Source organism: Prionailurus viverrinus, chromosome C1 (assembly GCF_022837055.1).
Source record: "Prionailurus viverrinus isolate Anna chromosome C1, UM_Priviv_1.0, whole genome shotgun sequence".
Taxonomy (NCBI): Eukaryota; Metazoa; Chordata; class Mammalia; order Carnivora; family Felidae; genus Prionailurus; species Prionailurus viverrinus.
In genome coordinates, this window is record NC_062568.1 from 59,747,087 (window position 1) to 59,772,199 (window position 25,113).

The 25,113-nt window shown below is 42.7% G+C and overlaps 1 protein-coding gene across 4 annotated transcripts in view; it reads left to right on the plus strand.

Moving 5' to 3' along the window:
- The first annotated feature begins 485 nt into the window (after positions 1 to 485).
- Positions 486 to 25,113, plus strand: part of STK39 (serine/threonine kinase 39) — a 311,497-nt gene continuing 286,869 nt past the window's right edge. For 2 of the 4 annotated variants that reach the window (XM_047869281.1, XM_047869282.1), the window contains exon 1: positions 487 to 869. In XM_047869281.1, coding sequence (XP_047725237.1) covers positions 665 to 869 — 205 coding nt within the window. In that variant the 5' untranslated portion in view covers positions 487 to 664. Of the gene's footprint in view, positions 870 to 25,113 lie in introns of all 4 variants that reach the window. The other 2 variants (XM_047869279.1, XM_047869280.1) reach the window with 2 other exon arrangements.

Consider the following 25,113-nt stretch of genomic DNA (forward strand, 5'->3'; position numbering starts at 1 on the left):
AAAAATAGAAGGGCTGCGATTAGATTAGACAAGGTGGGAAAGGGATATTGGCAGGTAATGCGCAGGAAAGTTACAACTTGGGTTATTTTTTAACTGGCGCCCTAAAAACGGCCCGCGTGTAGGTGTCTCTCTCGCTAACTTGTAAATGAACTTAAGGTTCTCGTTAGCAGAGGCGACTTCTGAATCTGAGAACCTGGCGGCGGTTCAACGACCCCGCCCTCGGGGTCCCCAGGGGGCATCTTCTGGAGAGCCTGATTGTCTGGAACGCGGGCCCCGAAAGCAAACACAAACCCGTCTTGCTGCCCTCCGGTGGAAACTTCCCCGGCCGCGAGCAGAGCGGGAGGGGGCGGCGGGGTGGCGGGGCGGCGGGGCGGCGGTTCCCCTCGCGGAGGCAGAGAACTGCGCGCACGAGGCTCGGGTCGCGCGGCGAGCGCGGCGGCCGCCGCCTCCTCCCCACCCCGCCTCTGCCGGCGCTGCCTCCTCCCTCCGCCCGGCTCGGCCTCCCTCGCTCCCTCCCCTCGTGGCTGGCTCCGGCGGCGGCGGCGGCGCGGCGGACGGGGAGGGCGTGCGCCGGCCGAGAGGTGTCGGCGGTGAGGGAAGGGAAGTTTCAAGTGGAAGGTCGTCCGCCGGCCGGCGCGTCCTCCCGCTCTCCTCCGGCAGCATCATGGCGGAGCCGAGCGGCTCGCCCGTGCACGTCCAGCAGCCCCAGCAGACAGCCCCGGTGACAGCGGCGGCGGCGGCCCCCGCGGCCGCGACAGCAGCGGCGGCCCCGGCAGCGCCCGCGGCGCCGGCTCCGGCCCCAGCCCCGGCGGCACAGGCCGTCGGCTGGCCCATCTGCAGGGACGCGTACGAGCTGCAGGAGGTTATCGGTCAGTGCGGCGGACGCGGCGGGGCCGGCCCAGGCAGGGCGCCGAGGCCGGGAGGGAGGCGCGGCCGGGGGCGGGAGGGGGTGCGGGATGCTGGGCTTGCCTGCATGCACGCCCGGGAGGCAGAGCTGCCGGCTTCGGGGCCTACCGGCTTCAACAGTATTTTTTTTATTTTTTTTTAATTTATTTGTTCGTTCTCTGAGCGCTGGTGCTGCAGGAGGCGGCGCGGCGGATGTGACTCGCACTGCAGACGAGCCGCATGCTGCAAACTTTTATCTCCCGATCGCCGGGGCGGCGGAGCAGGGGACCGGCAAAGCCGCCGCATCACCCTCCTCCCGTGCGATGGGGCCGCAGCCCGTGGCGGGTGGCCACGCAGGCAGGCAGTCGCGGGTGAGGTGGGGTTGCGGGGGCGCCGCCCTGGGCTTCCAGCGCCCCCGCGCTGCGCCCGGGGGGCCGCGTCCTGGGGGACTCTGCGGGCGCAGCCGCGTCTCTGCTCTTCAAGCCCCGCGCCCTTGCCTCCTGTCAGCGGCCTCACGCCGTGGGTAAGGGGGCCAGGTAGGAGTCGCGGAGGCCCAGGTTCTTTCCCGAGGTTGGGGAGGATGCCGGCCTCCCTGGCAGCCGCTGCTCCGCGCCCGCCTTGCAGCCCGGCGCGCCCCGGTACCCGCCTCTCGGTACCCTGGCGCGCCGCCTGCCGCCCAGCCTGGCCGCCCGGGGAAAGCAGGCGCCCTGGCCTTCTGCCCTGCACCGGGCCGGTGCTTTCCTCTGGTTCAGGGCCGAGCTGCAAGAATGAAACCCGAGGCTTTCTGTGATCTGCTTCCTGCTATTCGGTGCCATCTAGTCGGCTCACAAATATCACCTTATCTTACATTTTTAAAAGCCTGGCAAAGTCAACGGCAAGAAGCCGGCATTACTTTTCCTTAGGCCGAGCACGTGAAAGGCCAGGAGATTTGTGTTGACCCCTTCACTTAGAACGGCTCCTATCGGATCGTCCTTTTTGAGAGTCTTGTTAAACCTAGTTGGGGAAGCCTCCAGGCAAAGTGCACCCTCAGCTTCTAACCTTACTGGGGCTGGGCTAGGACGTAGTTTTCCCATATCTTGATGTTTAAGTACTGTGATGAAAAAGGAATTTCGGATATTTATGTTATCATTATTATTTGCTTTTCTTTTAAAAAATTCTCCACACCCCCTTTAAAAAATTAAAACAGAATTTCATTGGATGTTCAAATGAGCCTTTATCACCTGCCACTGTGTGAATGAAACAGCATAGACCGAGATATGCATATATTTCATATGTATGAGAAAATGATGGGCCGAACAGTAACCTAGGATATAAAAACTTCAAATAATCTAAAAGAGACATCTCTATATAAAATTCTTTGAAAACCCAGACTTTAAACAACTTTGGGCCAGAGATTCTCAAGGAATGTGTCTTTGTGTTATTGGCTGGATTAAATCACCTTAAGGGCTTTTCAAAGCCTATTCAGTGAAGAGTGCTTTAACCTGGCATATAAGCCCCTTCAGTATTTCAGTGTTACTGCCTGCCCTCAACAGGCTTGCCCCTTCCCTTATTCTTCTTGTACTGATTGTACCCTGAGTATGCTGCTGTCCTGTGACACATGGTTTTACATTCCTTATTGCCTGGGCACAGGCTCTTCTCTCATCCGAGTGCCCATCTTTGTAGTGAATCTCACACAGTTCCCGAGGCTAGAGAGAATTTTCTTTGAGAAGCCTTTTGCTTCTCCTGAGGCAAAGTACATTGATCTCCTCTGCCTCTCCTTTTACATGCTTCATAGCAAGCATGTAACACCCTATTTTTTAATTTGTGCCACAAAATTTAAGGGCTTACTGTGTCCCAAGCGTTGTGCTAGATGTTCAGAAGCATACAAGTTAATGAAAATGGTTCCTGCCCTCAAGGACTTCGGTTCTAGAAGATGTGATGTGTGAGCACTGGGAGAGCACAAAGGAAGGGGGAGGGGAACACAGGAACACCAGAATTTACTAATCAATTTATTTGGTCATTTTATTAATTATTAGAGTTAAAATGGTGGGCTTTGCCTTTTGAAAACATAGTATTTTGAGTTGACTAGTTTTGTGAATTAATGAATAAAATCTTAATTTAAGTGAAGGGATTAAGTGCAGGGCTTCTCTCTGCTCGCAGTAACAGCATTGTTAATTATGGTTGGTCAATTTACCTAAGGAATTTGAGAGTAAAAACACCTACTTATTACTTCTACCCCTATTTTTGTACATTCAGACTGTAGGCATGGCTTTTCTCCATTTTAAATTTATCTCGTCTGTTTTCCAACTAAAAGGTGGTCTGTGTGGAGGCCATGTTATTGAAAAATCAGAGCACGGGAATAGGGTTTTGCAAGAGCTTAATGTTTATAGGGAATTATAAACCCATTTCCATTTAGTGTTTAATGCTAGTTGAGTGATTACAAGTGAACTTGTGGTTAAGCACTTTTGCTTAAACATTACATGCAGGAGAGTTAGTAGTTCAGACACTGAACTAGTTTCAGCATGAATGCGGGTGGAGAGCCTTTGCCTCCCCTGTCCGTGTGGCAGGTGTCATATGATAGGGCTCCAGCAATGTGAGCTGTGACCAGCAGGAGGCTCGGATGTGCCTGAGCAGAAAAGACCAAGGGAGGCACCGTGTTTTAACTTAACAGCGTGGCACAGAGCACTTTTTCTTCATTTCCTTCTGCGCAGAGATTGGGGCCTCAGGATTATGAGAGAATAGGTTTACAAAAGTCCAAACAGAGCAGGTTCATTTGTTTGACTCCTGTTTTAGAAGAATAAACACAGGATTTTGCAGGTCTAAAAATAAAGGTTTCTTGTGGCATTGCTGTTCTTTTGTTGTAAAAGATCAATAGACAATTTGTAATGCTCTTAGGGTTAATCTGGTTCAGAAGTTTATGCATGACCTGGAAATGATGTAAAGTCTGTTGGAGGGATTGAAAATGTTGTGAAGTTATTAGGTTCCTCCTTTTAGCCGTCGATACCCTTGTCATAGTAGATTTCAAATATTCGTCTCCTAAATAAGGAATGGCTCTTGGGAGGTTTTCTAGCCTCTTTATACCCTTCAGCCTCATTAACCTTTGTTCCTTACCTCTCCCCTTCATCCCACCCTAAGATTGTTTCTTTAGAACTATCAGGGTTAGCCAACGATAAGACAATTGAAAAATTAGTTTCTTTGTTGGTGATGTCAATGGTATTACCTTTGTTGAACAGAATGAACAGTGAATCGTGTAAATGTTGTCTTGGGCATCTGTTGTAGAATTGAACAACCTCAAGGAACTTTTCTGGCAAAGAGCTGTGGTCGCTGCAACACCAGTTTCTGTATTTGAGTCAGATAATGGCGTCAGGGGCTGTTTTCTTGGCTGATTTTCCTCAGAGAAACCCTAAATTGACTTATGCCTCAGAGTAAGTTTGATTTCCTTAGATTTTTTGCAGGATAAGCCTTTCTTTAGTTTTGTATTTGGTTTCTCAGGGTTGCTTCATTTTGCCCTGAGTGGTCATTTAGAATGATGTAAAAGTAATACATTTAATTTTTGGTCTCAGTCAACAAAAGACTTTGGTTCCGAGAATCCTAGCTATAGTTTGATGGAGGGCTCCTCTGAATACTTTATTTCTCTCCTGTGATGCTTTGTTTAACCATTCAGATGCATCTCCCCAAACCCAGATAATAGGGCATACAGCCAGGTTTTCAAGCAGCCTTTCCTAAAATGAGACCTGCCAGCAGCAGCCCAGAGATCTTCTGCCTCACTCTGTGCTCTCAGAGTTTGTGCGGGTTCTGTGGTTTAGGGATTAGAACTGGTTTTATGGATACTCTAGAGGGATCTTGAGGACGTTGAGAGCTACATTGGGTCACAGTCGTTTTTCTAGGACCTCAGAGGGCCCAGGCACAGAGTGTGTATTTTGATCTTCCAGACCTTTAAACTGGGCTGCTTTGCTGCTAGTGTTGGTTTACTAGTTTGGCCATTTTATTTTATTTCATCTTTTAAACTAAAAGAGCCCTCAGATGTATGGCCTAAGACAAGGCTTTGATTTTCATATCATTTCACCTTTTTTTTGTAAAGAGAAAAATATATATAGAAATACTCTTTTTGTACTTTTGTATTATTGTGGTAAAATATGCAAATACCACATAAGATTTACAATCTTAACCGTTTTCTAAGTGTATATAATTCAGTGGCAGTAGTTACGTTCATAAGAGAAATGCTCTCTTATAGAATTCAGCTGTGAAACCATCTTCACTTAAAGTTTGTGTTTCTTTTTGAAAGTTAATGTATTACTCATTCAGTTAATGTATTTGCTATATATTGTATTTACTATTTGGATTTTGTCTTTTACTTTGGTCGTTTGTATCTTTCATGAAATTTTTATCTTTTTCAAGTTTATCAGTATACCTTTCTGCATAATTTTCACTTAATCTCCCGTTTAAATAACAGCTTCAGGGTGCCTGGGTGGCTTGGTCGGTTGAGCATCCAACTCTTGGTTTTGGCTCGGGTCACGATCTCACAGCTCATGGGATCGAGCCCCGCATAGGGATCTGCACTGACAGTGTGGAGCCTGCTTGGGATTCTCTCCCCCTCTCTCTGCTTCTCCCCGACTCACGCGTGCGCTCATGCTCTCTCTTGCTCTCTCTCACAAATGAATAAACATTAAAAAGATAAACAGCATTAATGAAGTATACTTCATGTACCATACAATTCATCCCTATATACTGAATGGTTCAACGTGGATTTTGTTTTTTGTTTTTCTATATCCACAGAGTTTATCAGCAAGGATAACAGTTTTAGAACACAGAAATGCTCTTTTAAATGTGCTGTCCAAAATGCTATGTGAGAAAATTCTCTAGGTAGAAAAGAAACTTTTGGTAGAATGACTACAGTACTTTATGCTTTTGATTTGTGACCAATAATATTATGAATTTTTCCCTGTCTCTGATAGTCTGTTATACACTACATTTTTGATGATGTTTGAGAATAAATTAAAACATTGCAGGCTCTGGAGTCAGATGGCCTGGTCTATTTCATATCCTGGCAATAGCAATCACTGGCCTTGTGACCTTGAGCAAATTACTTAGATGTGTCTGCACTCAGTTTCCTCACTTGTAACATGGAGATGATAAAAATAGGGTTGTGAGGATTGAGAGAATGTAAAGCACTTAGAAGAGTGCCTGGCACGGGGCATGCTCTCAATTAGTCTTAGTCATAACTACTAAAAGCGACATTTGCTAATCAGATTCAAATTATCAGGAGAGAACACAGCCCTGTCTCTGGTGAGATGTTGGAGTGGCTTGAAGCGTTTTCTCTGCTCGCTTTTCTAGCCGGGGCTGTGGGGGGGTCGTGGCGGGGGGACAGGAGGGGGAGTTTGCCAGCTGGTGGCCTTCTTCTGGTGTGTGGCTGGAAGGGGGCTCGCGGGGGGGGGTCCCCAAAGCTCACGCGGGGGGGGTGGTGGAGTGGCCTCCAGTTGCACCTCCCCTCTTCTGCAGGAGGAAGCTGAGGGACCTGTGGAGCTCCTGGTGGTTTGGAGAGCTCAGGGGTTTGGGTGCCAAATGGCCCTCTGACAAGTGGTGAGAGCATCCTGCGGGAAAGGTTGCTGGGAGGAACAGCCCATTATGACAGGGCTCTGAGAACAACCTGCTAAGACTGCACTTTTCTTCCACCTCTCAGTTGGCCCTGTGGAGGCTGCCATGCTGGCAGGAAATGCTGCTGACTAAAAGAAACATCGCGGTGTCCCAGTGCATGAGACGACAGGAGCGTTTGTGTTCAGATAAAGTCATCACTCTTGCTCCCCATCTCCTTTCTCCCCTCCCTGCTTTCCCCTCAGCTTAAACATACTCTCAGGTCTTTCTTATCTTTAACAACAAATGAGAACAAAACAAAACACTCACTCGTCCTTCCTCTTCTAGCCACTACCTTATCTCCTTCCTTCCTTTCACAGCTAAGCTGTTTGAAAGAACCTCCCATTCACTTCTCAGCCCACTGTGCTCTTTGCCCTCCTGCTAAGAAACCAAAGTTGGCATCTCCACGATCACGGTGCCAACTCCTGGGGCCACAGCCTGGGGACGCTGCGGTTCCCTTTTCTCTTCTCCGCAGCATTTGGCACCGTCTGTCCTCTCTCCTCCTCCTTTCCTGCTCCAGGATCCACTTCACCGTATGTATGTCTGCGGCTGCAGCCGCCACCTGAGATGCTGAGGGTCTCCCTGTCCTGGGGGCTGGCGCGTCGGCTGCCCTTTGTATGTCTTTGTTTAGATGCTCTGGACAACGTGGCACTCACAGTTAAACTCATCGTCTGTCCTCCTTTGCCTCAATCCTGATGAGCTTCGTTGACATCCTCCATCTTCCTTAAGACCCTGGCGCGTGACGCAAGGACGCCGGTCATCCCACGCCCCCCCCCGGTCTTCTTTCATCTCCCGCATCTAATTGGTCATCAGTCCTAGGTACTCTGCATCCTTAGAATCTTCTTTGCTCTGTCTTTAACTCTTCCCTTGGCCATCACCGGTTTAGTTCAGGCCCTTATCGGTTCTTATTTGGGTTCTTGTAATAACTTCCTGACCAGCTTCCTTGTCTCTGTTCTTGCTTCCAGCTACGGGATGCACTATTCCCAAAATGGTGGTGCTATGCCAACATTTTTGTCAGTTACCCTAGGCTTAAACACTTTTAGTGGCTTTTCTGTCATCTTTAAGGTTAACTCTAAGCATGGTTTTTAAGGCCTTTTGGGAATTGTCTCTTGCCTTTTGCGGACAGACCTTCCTTGTCATTTTCATTTGCAGACAGACTCCCAGCCAGTGGGAACCTTTTGCCGTTCTTGAAATGCTTCATGCTTTCCTAGCCTTGAGAGGCAAGTTTTCACTCTGTTTCAAACACCATTTCACACCCTACCGTTCAGTTTTCATGTATTTAACAGAGAACCCTGTCTCTCCTTTTCATTTTTACCTTTATTGAAGTATAACATGCATGTGGAAAAGTGTACATACCATAAATGTATATAGCTTGATGCATGTTCATTTGAACACACCCTGATCTGGCCTCCCTGTTAAGACCTGGAATAAATGATTTCTCTTCACACAGTCTCTGCCCTTAAGCCTCCTTTTCCTTTGCTCTGTTGGGTGTTTTACCCCTGGCAATCCTCACACTGCATGCAAGTTGGTCGCTTCTTTGCCCATTAGGGTGCTGGATGTTAACTCCCTTGTGAGGACAGCGTCTCTAGCCTCCATACTCCACACCTCGTATTAAGTATTTGATAAATGTTTTCTGGATTAAAGCCTGAACTCTGGGGACAAACACTCCTTACTTTCTTACATAAGGGGAACGTTGCCTGACTTCTAAAAATTTGCCTCCCTGGATCCTCAAGATTTGATCTTGCCTGTGGTTGACGATGTTGCTTATTTAGTTACGTTAGGGCCAATCAGCTTAAAGGGCTCTGTAGAAATTAGCTCATTAATCCTCCCAGATGAAGAGTAAGCATTTGAGTGCTTCCGCTTGCCTGTACTGTGCAGGTAGGCAGGCGTGCAGCGGCCTGGCTCTCCTGAGGTCATTGGACTGCGGGATGGCCTCTCCAGGTTAAGGGCCTGCGGCCTCCTGCCCCGTGTGGCATCCTTTTACTTAGGCATTGTAGAGCGGGACAGGGAGGTCCCAGTACTGGTCTCCTCTTTTCTAGAACTTTCCTTTCTTGAGCATACCCATGACTTCTCTCTTCCTGTTTACGTATTTATATATAACCCAACCTTAAAGTTCTGCAGGGCCTCTTGCTGTGTAGAAATCAGGACTGTTGGGAGAAGATCAAGGATGTAAGTGAAACACAGGAACAGAACATCAGGGCAGGTGGTTTTCAAAGGTTGTTACGATGGCAGGGGTTGTATTTTTATAAATAATAAGGGACCCAGGGTAATAGGATTTGTGCGGATAGGACAGGATATGGCTAAGACGATAGACCATTTTTCTTTTTACGTCAGAATCAACCTAGTAGGTGTTATAATTCCTCTATGGTGTCTTTATTGGGAAAGCTTCTTTTTTTTCCTGTTTAAATAGAATTCTTCATGTAATCCTACAAAGTTTTACATTTTTCTCCGGGACAGTGTTTTTAAAATTACACCAAAGCAATTTCAAGATGGTGATTCCAGTCTTTTGAGCGTTTCTTTTTGCAAGTCTGCCATTCATTGGTCAGTGTTTCGATATGAGGAAAGAAATCATTGTGTTAATTAGAAAGGCATGTTAGACTTGGCTTAACAAGGAAGCTGAGGAGAAATAGCTGCTCTTTAGAGAATGGATTGGCTATGCTTTAGTTCTAGAATTGATTTGGATAAACACTTTGGAATCTGATGTGAGTAAATGCTGAAGTATTTCACATTTGTTTTCACTTGCCAGTTATTTGAGAATAAGCTATAGTTTAGTTTTGAGAAACTTCTTGGATATCGAAGAATTAGATAAATAGACTTTTAAAACCAATTGTATGTGGGAAAACATCATTTTAAGATAGAATATTTTATTTTCAAACTTCTTCCAGGAAGTGATATTTAGTATAACTCTTAGAGGCCTAGGAGTGGGGCTGCTCATTCCATTCTTGCCTTAGATATAAGTACATTTTGGTGACAATTTTAGGGTTTAGGTTTCCCACCATTAGTCACTGCTAGGGCTATTTACTGGAAGAAATAGTATGGTAAGGAAATATTGGTGACTTTCTGCCATGTGAATGGTAGATCTTCATTTGGGGAGTATTTTTTTTTTTAAGTTTAGTTTTATTTATTTATTTTTTAAGTAAACTCTGCCCCCAACGTGGGGCTTGAACTCATGACCCTGAAGTCAAGAGTCACATGCTTTTCTGCCTGAGCCAGCCAGGAGTCTTCATTTGGGAAGTATTTTGGAAGCCAGTGATCTGTGATAATTCTGAGGTCTTAGAGGAATCTGTGCTCTTGTTTTGGACTGGTAGTATCAGTTTTTACCGGGGTTTGTAACAAGGGACATCCCAATTGCTTTCCTGTTTGCCTGTTTAGTTTGGGGATTGGAAAAAGATGGTATTTTCTGGATTGGTGCCTGTTGGCCTATTTTGTATTACTTGCATTTTAATTTGAATTATCTGGTCTTTCTTCCCCTCCCTTCTCCTCCTTCCTAATTGACAACGTCACCATTCCCTTTGCTTAATTACGGAGTGACTCAAGAAAGCAGGGGGAGAGAGTGCTCAGGGGAAGGAATGATAGGTCACTGCTGGTTTTGTTTTTTTTTTTTTTTAATTTTTTTTTTCAACGTTTATTTATTTTTGGGACAGAGAGAGACAGAGCATGAACGGGGGAGGGGCAGAGAGAGAGGGAGACACAGAATCGGAAACAGGCTCCAGGCTCCGAGCCATCAGCCCAGAGCCTGACGCGGGGCTCGAACTCACGGACCGCGAGATCATGACCTGGCTGAAGTCGGACGCTTAACCTACTGCGCCACCCAGGCGCCCCAACTGCTGGTTTTTTTGTAAGTCACCTCCTAAGTGAGGAATGGCTTAAGAATACAGAATCAGGAAATCTAATTTTGGAATAGACTGAAGAGAAAATCCATTCCTGCTCCTTTGTTTTATAGCTAAAGACTCTGGTGGCCTAAGTTCTTCAACTTTTTTTTTTTAAACTGTTGGCCCAAAAGGCCTTAGAATCTCAGGCTTGTGATTCTTGCCTAGTTCAGTATTTTTTTTCTACTTATATCACATTGATTCATCATTCATTAGTGAGAAGGAAGGTTAGACATATTATCAACTCAGCTTTATAACTACTATTTTAATAGAGTACATATCTATATATAATGTATTTACCACTAACTACCATAGTAAAAATCTTATTTCTTTAGAGGTGTTAAACTGATCTTTATATGTATTTCTTTATCAGGGTATTTTATTTAATGTGTAATAAAACATGGTGGTGTATAAACATGAAGTTGCTTCATTTTTTTATTTTTTATTTTTTATTTTGTTATTTTAGAGAGGGGGCAGGGGAAGAGAGAGAATCTTAAGCAGGTTCCATGCTCAGTGTGGATCCTGATGCGGGGCTCAATCTCACAGCCCTGGGTTCATGACCTGCACCAAAATGAAGAGTCAGTTGCTCAACTCACTGAGCTACTCAGGTGCTCCAAAGTCACTTCATTTCAATCATCATCTTTTGCCTGCTCTGTTAAAATAGAGTTGTTGGGGGGCGCCTGGGTGGCGCAGTCGGTTAAGCGTCCGACTTCAGCCAGGTCACGATCTCGCGGTCCGGGAGTTCGAGCCCCGCATCGGGCTCTGGGCTGATGGCTCGGAGCCTGGAGCCTGTTTCCGATTCTGTGTCTCCCTCTCTCTCTGCCCCTCCCCCGTTCATGCTCTGTCTCTCTCTGTCCCAAAAATAAATAAACGTTGAAAAAAAATTAAAAAAAAAAATAGAGTTGTTGGGGCACCTAAGTGTCTCAGTCAATTAGACATCCGACTTCGGCTCAGGTCATATCTCATGGTTTGTGAGTTTGAGCCCCACGTTGGGCTCTCTGCTGTCAGCACAGAACCCACTTTGGACCCTCTGTGTGCGTGCACACTCTCTCTCTCTCAAATATAAATAAACAGTAAGAAAAAACAGACTGTATTGTAACCTTATCATTGAGGTGGAGTTGGGGCATGGATGGGTGTGTTGGAAAGTAGAAGTTTAAGGAGGAGCAGGGTGATGGGTGAAGAAAACATATGAAGTAGATGAACTTCAGGGCTGATCATTAGCTGGAGCAAAGTTTCTGCACTACAGTCAGGTCCCCTCTGCCAGGCTGTGCTTTGTCGTGGTCACAGCAGCAACAGCTTTCCTTCATTTCTTGGCGTGTCCTTGGCTGTCGGGTAAGACAGCCAGTAGCCACGTGTGGCTATTTCAATTTAAATGCATGGAAATTAAATAATTTTGGGGTGGGGGATGAGGTATGAACAGGCAGAGCACAGATGTTAGGGCAGGGAGACCGCTCCATGTGATAGCATAATGATGGATACATGTTATCCTTTTTCCCAAACCCATAGAATGTATAGAATCCAGAGTGAACTGTAGTGTAAACTGTGGACTCGGGGAGAAAACGATGTGCCAGTGTAGGGTCATCAGTTGTGACAAATGTACCACTTTGTTGGGGATACTGGTAATGGGGGAGGCTATGCATGTGGGGGGGCAGAGGGGAAATATATGGGAAATCTCTACATTCCTCTCACTTTTGCTGTAAACCTAAAACTACTCTAAAAAATCTTTTAAAAAATACAGTTCCTCACTTAGTAACCACATTTGAAGTGCCCAGTAGCTAATTGTGGCCAGTGCAGCTGCAGAACCGGATTTTGTTTAACTTTAAGTCTGTAATCCACACTATTGTATAAGGATATTGGATAGCTCAGATATAGACTGTTTCCATCACCCACCGCAAAATGTTTTATTGGGCCGCACTGGATGATAATTTCTCTGAAATGTTCAGAAAATGACTAAATATTGTGATGGCTGTAAAAAGTGTGAGGCCACCTCCCGATAACATACTAAGGCATTGCCACTGACTCAGAGGTACACAAAGACAAGCAATGCTACACCCTATTAAAAAAAATCTGTTTTCACTCTGTGCTCTATTTGAAAGCTAATTGATTCATATTTTCAGAAGAACAGTTATTCTTTTTGTGTGTGTGTGGTGAAATAGATACCCCTGTTGACGTAGGGAAGATGGTTTTGAAGTGTGAGTTTTTATCTTACCCACTTAACTCATTCAGGGATATTCTTGTAATTGTAAACATAGAGAGTCCTCCCAAATGAAATCCAGTATTTTCAGAAGTATCAAAATGTTACTTTTCCTTAAGAAATCACTTCAGAGTCTGGAGTTGGATGTGCTAGACAGTATCACTTCAGTTTATTTTATTTATGAAGAAAGAACTGACTAGGTTTTTTTTTTTTAATAAAATTACAGAGGAGTTGTGAACTTAGAAAAATAATACGTCTGTCAATTTTAGTCACTTAAATAGTGAGTTTGAATCATGGACCCTTCTTTTCTCTTGAGTTTAAAACAATTTGGTATTTCAGTCACTAAAAGATGGTTTAACCTAAGTTCTATATTACAAAGAATAGAAAACATCCAGTGTTTAAGTCAGCACCTTAACAGAAATTCACACTCAGTAACCACTGTTTGGGTAGGATACCTGCTTTGTAAGGAAGGAGAGAGAATTAGTGACTGAGGGGTGAAAAAATCTGTGTAGGGAGATTAACTAGGTTTAATTTTGGGCAATTCAGGAACAGTCTGTCCTTTCTCATGTTTGATGTCCCTTGGGTAACTGAGTCCATAACAGAGTATTTTACTATGTAATCCTTTAAAATTTTTCCTTGTATGTGCCCTTTCAAATTTCTGGAGCCCTAACTCTAGTGCCTGACCTTCAACAAGGGTTGTTGTGGAAACAGTTTTAATATGGCACCTTTCCTGGGCACTTGGGAGGCTGAAATAGGGCTAGGAGAAGTGTCTCTGTGTAGTTTCAGATTGTGATCACTAGGACTCACTTAAGAAGAGGAATATTTTTGGCATAAGTCAAGATCAGGGGCTAGATTGTTTATCTTTACTAAAATAAATACTCCTCACTTGTTTAAAAAGTGACCATCTCTAGACCTAAGAGATAATGAGCTTCTGAGTTCATTTATGGCTATCTTCCTGATTGTTTTCATAGAAGTAGCAAGGGGCAGAGTGAGAAGGAGACTCAGAATCTGAAGCAGGCTCAAGGCTCCAACCTGTCAGCACAGAGCCCGACGTGGGGCTCAAACCCATGAAGCGTGAGATCGGGACCTGAGCTGAAGTCAGCGCTTAACCGACTGAGCCACCCAGCTGCCCCTATTTGCTTAAATAATCTTAAAGGCAGGTGTCTGGTGTGTAGTTACTAGAGTAGGTAAAAGTCCCAAGCATTTGTTTTGCTTGTTATTTCACATTTAGTCTACCATATGAAGAGTGAGTAGTTTTCAGCTGTGTACAGTTGTTTAAAAATTAAATCCTCCCTTGTCTCTTGGAGCTACTTGGAAGAAAGAGAATGCCAAAAATATGAAAGGTAATCTTTATGGGATATGACTGGCTTTAAAATTGATCACATCAATTTATTTACACAAGAAGTATCACTTCTTTTAAGGAGACATGGTGGGAGGTATCCACTTACACTTTACAGCTACGTTTCATTTTAAATTTTAAAAGTTACCCATTTCCATCAGCCCTCCTGTGAAGAAATGAGACTGATTCCTAATGTGACATTAAATTGCTCTTAAGATATTTCCAGAAACTGTTTTAAACAGTTGTGGCTTTATTGGAATAATAATTTAATCTTGCAGAATGATTCTAGCCTGAACAGTGCTGTGGGTTGTTTAAAGTCACTGTTTTTAAACAGACTTTCGGCATCACCAGTTCATAGAAGTGATGGGATCGAGACTACAAGGAGCTGTGTGTCTAGAGGTAGGGATAGCAAAAGCAAAAGCTGATGGTGGACTGGGGAGGCATGGTAGAGTGGGGAGTAGGATTCCAAGATCACATCTGTAAAGCCGGAGACTAGCACAAGGCAGCAACAGACCTCAGATCTGAGCAGGGGTAAGAGACAGACAAAGAACTCAGAGGCATATCCAAGTTTAAAATTCGCAGGAGTCCAGCAAGGTGTCAAGGCAAGGAGGGACAATATAGTTCTTCCCAGAAAAATTTGGTGGCAACGTCTTGTTGAGGTGGGCGCCTCATTTAAAGCTTTGCCTTCAGGGATGCCTCTGACAAACTGGAAGGTTTGGTGTGGATTCTGATGGTCTCTGTATCGGCTATGTATAGTTGTGTGACAAACCACCCCAAAACTTAGTGGCTTAAAACCATGGCTATTTTATTTGCTTACGATTCTGTGGGTTGGCAATTTGGGCTCAGCTGGGCTGGGCAGTTCTGCTGGTCTTGCCGAGCTTATGGCTACCTGGGCCGGGGCTACGTCTCTGAAGATGGTCTCGCTCGTGTGTGGTGGTTGGTGCTGGCTGTCGGCTGGCCCTTTGTCCACTGCTGTCTCATTCTCAAGGAGGCTCCCCTGTAGTTTATCTGTTGGCTGCGGCAGCGTTCCAAGTTTGCAGGGACGGAGTCTCAAGGGCTCTTGAGGCCTCGGCTTGGTACTCACCCCGTGTCACTCTGCCTCATTCACATCACAAGGCCACTCAGATTCAAGGAGAAGGGAAATCCATTTCCCTGCTTGTTGGGCATAGTGGTAAAATCACATGGCAAAAGGACATGTATATAGACATGGGAGGGATTCTTATTGCCGTCTTTGCAAAGTCTCTACCACAGCAGCTTTATTTAGTTCAAGAGTGATGAATAGACAATGTTTGATATTCATTGAACTTTCCTTTTTAACTTGTGGTGGGGGAGCTAATTGCTCAACTACCTTCATCCCAGTTGTTATAGTGTGATTGATTATGGGTTTCATAAACTAATGTGCTGTGTGAACTATTTTGTTAGAAAAGTGGCTTTAGAAATATGTAATTTGCTAAATAGTCTAAAGGTGTTGAGTCTAATATGACATTTGAAGGGCGAAGGGGTGTGTGTGTGTGTGTGTAATGCATCTGATCCTTTTTAGCCTTGAGTTGTTTTATTCCAGACTGACCTTCTTAGAACTTAACACCACATTAAAAATCTAGATTGTCTGCACGCACGTATATACTTCTCCTGCCATCTAGAAGTCAGTGAACCAGATCTATCATAACCCCCAAAATAACATGTTGTCTCTGCATCACTCAGTTTAAGTGTAGATGGTTGCTTACATAATTATGGAAGTTTCTTCACTTTGAAGTCAATCCAGCAATATTTTACTGCCAGTTTTATAATCAGTTTTCAAAAAAGAACTGCCATCCTATTAGGATAAAAAGATTAGAAATCCAGTAATAGTTATTGGCAGAATTTGCCCGTTTTCTTTAGTTTATCATATATGAATGGCAGAAATGATGGATGGGAGATGTGCAAGTAATACCATTTATCAAATTGCAGTCTTCCTGGTAAAAGCATTTATGAAATATCATATGCTTTTAGATGTGGGAAGAGGGCTGAGTATTGTCGTTATAAATTTACAGACTTCTGTTTATTCTAAAGGGGGAGATAGATGTGTACGTGGATTAGATGCGTGGGATGTCCTTCCTGTGGTTGGCCCACACCCCTTTCTCACAAAGGGAAGAAAGATTGAGAGAAGGATATTACCTAAACCTCTGAGTTATAAAAACCTCCAAGCTTATTTATCTTAAACTTTCCAAATATTATACAAATAATACGTAGAAAATTTGGATAATGCAGATGAGTGAAAAGGGGAGAAAATCCACCAGTTACCTTACTGTCCACCAGCTATTGGCCTGACGAGCCTTTATTGTCCACCAGCTAGATAGTGTTTGACTTTTGGTGTAAGTTGACATGGGATAGGACTTAAAAAAAGGAGTATAAATTGATTTTTTTGGAGATTGATATGTCTTCGCATTCTCAGTGCTTTCACATTTCATTTGTTTTGAGAAAGAAAATAAACCAGTGGCAGATTAATACTTGCTTGGCAAAAGTGATTTGTTTCTCAAAAATTTGACACTGAAAGTCAAGCATACTTTATGATTACTGGACAGACTATATGTATGTATTTTTCTTACACTTATGTGTTTTCAGAATACGGTTACAATCTAAATGTCTACGTTGCAATTTAGTATTTCTTAGAAGTGTCAGTTATTTGCCCTTTGCCCTTTGGGTGCTATGGATCTACCTTATTTGGTACTTTTCTGATTGCAAGTGAAAACATTTTACAGAAAGCTCTGGAATGGAGGGAACTTAAGAATAAGTAACTTTCTCATTGAGGGTGTGTTGAACACAGTAATGACTTTTAGATTTCACCTTGACCTTTCATATCAGACCTAGAGCTGACAGTATGAGAATTTTTTAGATTTGCTAAATATATGTTATCTTTTTGTAGAGCCAGCTCTTTGATTTCATGGGTACAAGGGAGAAATGAATCTTTAGGAATTTAATTTGATGAGCTGAATGTTGAATTTTTTTGGTCTTTTTGGCAAGTAAAAAGCTTCAAGGATTTTATAGCATTTTCAGTGAACGGATGAAATAGCTATTGGCCTGACCAGCCTTTATTTTATTAAAGTTTTTAAATTACAAAGATATAAAAAATACTTTAGTAGGTGAAAATAACAACCCTCAGTTTTCATTTCCCAGAGTTACCCCCCCCCCCGTGGTCAGTTTGGTGTGTATCTTTCTGGATGTTTTTCTTTGTATACATATGCCCATAGATTTTTTTCCAACATTTAATTATTATTCATGTAATGTGGTAACTGTGCATATTACCTTACACTTAATAATTTTTACTTCCATAGAGTAGTAATATGTATTACATGTGTATTTTACTTCTGGGTATCTTCTGTATGTATGTGTAGTAAAATATACACATTACAAATATCCACAGCTGTCATTCCTAGATCATTTCTCATAGCTCTCTACCTCATCTAAAGATATTTTATTATTTATGGTTAAATATTTAAATATTCTTATTTCAATTCCAGGTCCATTTCTGTTCTGTGGATTACTTTATCTAACCAGTCTTTTACTGATGAACTTCTTGGTTGTCTCCAGGTTTCCATAATCCTGTGCGGTGGATTTCCAGTAGTGGGTTTGCAGGGACAAATGGTATTACTTTTGTATTTTTGATAGGTACTGTGGAAATTTCTTCCAGTTGTTACATTAATTGCTCCCCTTTCTGGCTTTAAAGGTAGAAAGGAGTTAGACTGAGAAGGCATCTTGCCTTCTCCCCTGTTGACCCAGACCTGAAAAGATCAGGAGGAGAAAATGGTGGATGGGGTGGGGTGGTCACAGATTGGAAAAGAGAAAAATTGTCATCTAAGTTTGGGAAATAAAAGTTGCATTACCTCATGCACTTAAAAAAATGAAATGTCAAGAAGTTTATTACTGTGAACAAATTTATGGAAAGGTTTTTCTGAATTGGTGAAAAGTTTGGATTGCAGAATGTAACAAAGTTGATTTACTCTTTTGGTTACAAGGACCCAGGACTCACTTAAGTTATACCCCTGAGTAATAGGGACATTCTCTATGAAGACAGATGTGGGAATATGGGGACAGGAATGTCCTCCATAACCCCAGGGTTTTGTAGCCATCAGGAAAAGCTGAGCACCCAGCTCTTGGGGAATTGCAGTGTTCTCATGAGCCATGTAAGTGGACAAGACCTGAGCAGCGGGAATTTTTGGGTCCTCACTTCAGAATCCTCTAATGTTGGTGTGATTTAGCCAGTCGGGGTGAGTCTGCTTTTGCCCTGTCTGCTCGCTTCTCTCTCCTCTGTCCCGTGGTTTCTGCTGGGTCAGAATTTTGGCTCATTCATACCTGTCCTGGCCCTTAAAGCTTCTCTTTTCAACCCTTTCCCTTTTGGCCATAGCTATGGCTGCTAATTGCTAGATTTTCTCTTTATTTACCAATTTTGATGCCAAAGATTGAGAATCCAGTTTTTACCAGACTCCCTACATAGGACAGCTGCCAGCTCAGGTGGCCTCTTTGGACAAGGGTAAAACATGGGAAGCTCCTACCTAGGAAGGGAACTTGGGGGTGGCATGCGCCATGAGTTGGTGTTTATATAACTTTGCTCTTAGGTTAGTGACCTATCCAGAATGTAATCCTGATTAACGTACTTTTTTTGTTAATACACACACACACACACACACACACACACACACACACACACACACACACTCACACACTCACATACACTTTGTTACATAAATATATATACTCGTGATGAACTTAAGAAGCAGTTTATTCTTTTAAGTCAGTATATACTTCCCTGGGACACAACTTTCCTTTTTCCCCATAGAGTAAATTGGGAAAACTTGTGCCCTGTCTCAGTAGTAAATGGTTTTCAATTCTGAAATACCAATGCCTGGATCATGAGGTATGGTCTTGCCGTTTCTGATGGACTTAAATGTCCTATGAAATATTTCATCCTCTTTATGATGGTACAGTTCTGAAAGGAAGAGTATCTGGTCCTCCCTAATTTTATTAGGTATTTGGCACCCCGGTGTTTCAGAGATGAAGAGTTGTTTATATTTCTCTAAGCTGCTTTGTTTTCTTCCTAAGGGTCACAATCAAGTATCCCCCACCCCCTTTCCTTTCCTGTTCTCCTCCTTTCTCAACCCCAGTCAGCTTCTCCTTCAAAGTAGTGGCTAGTGGGTTGAATGTTTTGGTGACTCTTGAATTCCTGAGCCCTTGACCTTGGTGCCCATGTCTCTCAGCATCTCAAAGGGCAGTTTCCCTATTCCTCTTAAAAATGAGAACCATGCTCATAAAATGCTGTCTCAATTTGGTTTCAGATCACTTGAAATGTAATCTGATTTGAAAGGCAGCATTTAAGCTCCTGTTTACCAAAAGGTTTTGATTATCATTTTATAGGAATTTTTGTTGGGTAAAAGATAGATGAATAGCATAGCGACCAAATGGTCTTATTTCAATTTGGAAAGTTTCTTCTGGTGGTCTTGAATTCGGTGTTTTAATCTGCTTTAAAAATGCCTCTTAGCACATAAGCAAAATTAAACATTATTAAAGTCTGTGCAATGCTTTTTATTTTGTCCGAGAAAAATCTTTTAAATACTTTTTGGTAAGGACATGTGTAATTTAAAGCTTTCATTTTGACAGCTTGGTTTTAGCTGATAGGCATGTTAATCTCTATTTGATTGCTTTGGTGGCGAGTTGAAAATCACCTAGTGCCTGGCTTAGAGTACATTTATAAATGTGCTTTCTTTGGTTTTCTTTTTTTCTAAGTTTATTAATTTATTTTGAGAGAGAAAGAGAGCTCAAGTAGGGGAGTGACAGGGAGAGAGGGAGACAGAATTCCTGATGCGGGTCTCGATCCCACAAACTGAGATCATGACCTGAACTGAAAGCAAGAGTTGGACACTCAACCCACTGACCCACCCAGATGCCCTGGTTTTCATTTTGTGAAATAATAAAGTGAATTTTCTTACATGTTGCTGTATTATAGATTTGACTGTTTATCTGATTACCAGATTTAAATTAAAAAAAAATTTAGCCATTTTTTCTTTTGGCTCAATGTCCCTTTATCCTTTTTTTTTTTTTTTTTTCCCTGGTGTATGGGTGACGGCCTTTTCTGTTATTTTGTAGCATGATAGAAAAGTGGATTTGTTTTGTTTTTTCAAGAATTTCCCGTTCTTTTCAACTTTGGCTTAATTTTCATTATGTTCTTTCTCCCTTTGGAAGTGTCAAAGTGTATGTAAATATGATTATATATAGAATATGTGACTGTTACATCGTTTTTTTTATTTATGTACATAGAGGCAAAAGATACATGTGTATGAAATTGCATATGACCAAAGAAAAATTACAGGTAATGAAGTTATTTGACTCTTGGGGAGACTTTTATTGTATCTCTTGAGATCTAGTGATCTTTGAAGAAAAACGTTGGCAATTAAAATTCTCCTATTCTCCTCTACCTGGAAGACTTGAGGCCGTGTAAGGGCAGTGTAAGCTGACAGGATGCTTCTGAGACTTCCTGGAGGACCTGCTGTGTGTTGCCTGGCCTGAGTACTTGGCATCTTTTATGTGCCATCCTTACCTCATTCTTGCCAGGATTGGTATGATTATCCCAATTGTACACATCAGGAAGTAGAGACATGGGCCATCACATAATCTGTTGAAGGTCACATAGCTGGATGTGAACCCAGTGACCTCTGGTTGCAAATCGCCTCCCTGCTTTTGCTATTTGACCTACCTTTAGGATTTCTCAAGTTATCAGTAGAGTTAGTTTCTAGAGGAAAGGTCCCTATTTTTTTTTTTAATGTTTATTTTTGAGAGAAAGAGCACGTGAGCCAGAGTCGGTGAGGGGCAGAGAGAGAGGGAGGCACAGAATCCGAAGCAGGCTCCGGGCTCTGAGCTGTCAGCACAGCTCAGACAGACATGGGGCCCGAACTCACGAGCTGTGAGATCATGACCTGAGCCGAAGTCAGACGCTTAACCGACTGAGTCACCCAGGCACCCTGAAAGGCCCCTATGTTTAAAGCAGCATCACATGGTAGTTGGGCTGAAACTTGCACATCAGGCCAACATGGGCTCAGATTCCGTTGGCATCATTTTCCAGCTTTGTGACCGGGAGCCAGTTCCTTGGCCTCATTGTGCTTCATGGTGGTTCATCATCAAAATCAGGACCATCATGTTGGCCTTGCTGGATAATATAATGCGTAATCAATAATGAAGATGATGATCGTAATTATAGCAATTAGCACTAAGGAGCTATTTTTGTAGCTCATTTAGTCCTCACGGTAACACCATGAGGAAGGTTCAGGTATCTCCGTTTTACGTAGAAAGTCCTCAGCATGTGAAGTCTTTTTAAATTATTTGTACTTTTCACACCAACGTACCTTTCCATTGCTGTGGGTAATTGAGGATTCACTGACTTGGAGAATTCACTGTCATTCAATAAATTTGAACACCTGTTATGTAGTCATTCAGGTAAACTTTCTGTCTCCTAGTATTTTTTATTACTAGATAAAAACTAGATAATTATCTAGTTTTATTACTAGATAAAAACTAGATAATTACTAGATAATTTTTTTACATAATATAACTAATATTTTAATAGGTTGTATTGTTAAAAGAGTAGTTTTATGGTAACTCAAGCACTAATTTAAGCATTCATAAATAGGAAACGCACAGACAATATGTGTCCTCCAAATAAATTAATACTACTGTATTGGTACAAAGGGCTCTGGAGATTCTGTGAGAGGACCAGGAATCTTTTAAAAATGCCCTCTACTCATCCACTCATCTCTTTCTTACCATACAAAGTACATAAAAATTTAGTCAATAGACCTGTTGAGGCAGCAATGAGGCAGCAATCCTCATGGCCTGCCGTATACCTAAGTCCGTGATGGGGATGTGGGGAGGTTTGAAAATGTTATGAACATTAATGCTAAAGTGTTGACATCTATAAAGAACACAGAATTCTGGCAGTGGACTCCTATGTCTCATCATAAAAGAGAGAAAACCATAGGGTTTTGCTCATATACTTCCCGACATTGAAACCAGACTAAAAAAATTTAGTCTAAACAGCAGACTATTCAACATTTAAAAGGAAAAAAAAAAAAAAAGAAAAAGAAAACACACAAATGTACCCCTCTCTGAACAATCCTATAATATTCTGGAATCTCCTGTCAGGTAGTACGAACCTTTATGTCTGTTAAGAAAGTTCTTCCTCACGTTTTGGAGAAGGTAGGACCATGCATCTCAGAATATGAAAAAGTGGGTGGGGGGAGGGATGAGTCTATTCTTCAGAAAGACCTGAGCAGCTGTGGGCTGGCCACAGGTCAGGTTTTATACCTCCCTGCTTTTACTTGATCACAGGATGGGTTGACAATCCATTTTTTGTGTTTGTTGAGTTCCAGTGTGTGTCACACGTTGCTGCATCTTGGTGATTTAGAGGAAGCTGCTTTTGGGGTCTGACCTTGGGAGACTTAGAAAAGTTTACAGGGGAAAACAGAACTGATTGCACCCCAGTGAGGTAATTGCCTGGTGGAGGTGTGTAACCAAAATTTAGAGCCGATCGCCCCATCCGCAAAGTCCTTCTGTCTTTTGTTAGTAGCATGTCATATATAGTTATTGTCAGAATCTTAAAGGAAGGGATTTCAAATCCAGTTTGTTAAGTTCCCACCACCCACTGTGTGTTGTAAAGTTTGTTTCAAGACAGAATGTAGTGAGAGATTAATAGGACTAATGTTTATTTTTGAGGCAGAGAGTGAGCAAGCAGGGCAGGGGCAGAGAGGGGAACAGAGGATCTGAAGGGGGCTCTGCACTGACAGCAGAGAGCCTGATGTGGGGCTTGAAGTCTCATGAACCACGAGATCATGACCTGAGCTGAAGGCAGATGCTTAACCGGCTAAGTCACCCAGGCGTCCCAGAATTAATGTTTTGATAAAAACTGGATAATTCGCATGATAAAAATAATTTTTGAAGTTTAGTGCTGTCTCTACAAACATGGGTTAAATGCTAGCATTAGTTGAATACATACGTCAGCACGCGTGTATGTATACATATCTGGCTTTTTAAAGACGTGCATGTATTAGCATCATGCTTTCATCTTGTATGTAAACTGTGGATTCTGAGATAATCAGTTTAAACTTTCAACAAGGAAGAGTTATAATGAAACGAAACAATGGTTTTTTTTGTTTCCCCAGTAACTAGATTTACCATTGTTCTGAGAAATCAGCAAATGACCCCAGGATGTGAATTTAATTGAGTTGTGCCTTTGAACGAAGGTATCCTGGTTCTGGTGGGATTTTCTACTTCTCATCATCCTGTTCACGTGTTCACTTGCCTCCCTGTGTTGAAATCAACAGCAGCTCACTATGATTTAACCAAGTTAACAAACAATAATTTTAATACAAAAGTAATGGACGTGGGAAATAAAAGGAACTGTTATTTCTGGCTCTGTCAGCTCAGCACTCAAAGTCAAAGACTTTTTACCTTTTGCTGAAAAAATGTTTTCCAATTATGGTTTTCCTGTGAAGGCCCACTTTAAAATATAACCCCTTCCACAGAGCCTAGATTTACTTGGAGATGCTTTTTGATTGTCAGTGACTCAGGATGTAGAATCTTACAATCTCCTCAATTGCACACATGTACAGTTGTATTATCTTTGGCAATTTAAGAAGTTCGTTTTGTTTTTGTTTTTGGTATTTTTTTTTAACATCCAAAAGAAACTAAGATATTTAGCGGAGAACTATTTTGAACCAGAACTTGCCCTAGAAATATTGGCCTTCATTTTATGATCTATTTTTCTTGATCCAGTTGAAAGAGATTTTGAGATCTCTTCTGGCATTGCCTGTTTGTGTCATCTCTTTTCGAGAAAAGCTCTGTGCCCACGTTAGTCATCTCTTACACTTCATCAGTCCTGTATTAATATAATAGCTACTCTACCAAGGATTTTACACACACATCTCATTTAATACTCCTATCAAGCCAGTGAGGAAACCAAAGCCCAGAGGTTTAAAACAATTGCAAGTCCGATTCAGTTTCCCTCTCTTTCAAGTCCATACTCTTAACCATGACTGTCCACAGCTTAGAGTCTTTGTTCCAGGAGAACCCTCCCTCCCAGGTAAGTCAATAGCATAGTCCCTGCGTAGCTCTTTAGAGGCTTTGTTTGGTATTTATTGCTGTTGGTAGTTGAGCCTTAATATTTCATTCCATTACTTTTTCTCACATTGAAGATTGTTAACAAAGAACAATCTTGATTACCATGATTATTCAAGTACACAAGGAAATGACGACTCTTCTTCTCTTTTCTGTGTGAATGCTCTGTAACGTGCCATTATGTTTTCAAGTGCATACCACACTAAGATAAGTGAAAGATGCTTACATGATAAAGTTTAATGGAGGCTTGTGAATCAAGATTAGCCATCTCTCTACCTGTCTCTATATCTAGATGAAAGCAAGAAAAAGTTTAAAGAAACTCAGCTTGTCCTCTATCCTCGCATCAAGGTAAGCAAGAGCCTGGATGGTCTGTGTGAAGGTATGAACACAGTCTTATCTTTTTAAAGGTTGATTCTGTTTAAACTTTTTTTAATTTTTTATTTTAGAGAGAGAGAGGGAGAGAGAGAGAGAGAGAGAGAGAGAGAGAGTGTGTGTGTGTGTGTGTGTGTGTGAGTGGGGGAGAGGGGCAGAGGAGCAAGAGACTCTTAAGCAGGCTCCATGCTGAGCATGGAGCCCAATGCAGGGCTTTACCCCATGACCCCAGTCCAGGATCATGACCTGAGCCAAAATCAAGAGTCATGCTGAATCAACTGAGCCACCCGGGTGCCCCTTAAAGGTTGATTCCAAGAAATGACTTCTTTTGCTCCTAAGCCTGGATCTTAAGACAATGCAGATTGCTAGGAAAGCAATGGAGAAACCAAAGGGGTGTGTGTGTGTGTGTGTGTGTGTGTGTGTGTGTGTGTGTGTATTGAGAGAGGAGTGCTTGCTTGCAGCAGACCACTTGGAGAGAAAATTAGGGTTGGGCTAGAAGCTCTCTTTTTGGAAAGCATCTGTCTGACATTGGATTTGGACAGTGGAGGACAGAAGAGACCTACAAACATGGACAGTGGAGGACAGAAGAGACCTACAAACAACCCTCTGTGGGCTAGTAGCAGGAAAGTAAAAGAAGCCCAAGGGAAAAACTTCCTGTCCGTGAGGAAGAGGGGCAGGAGAGGACTGGGCTAGAAGATCTCAGCAAG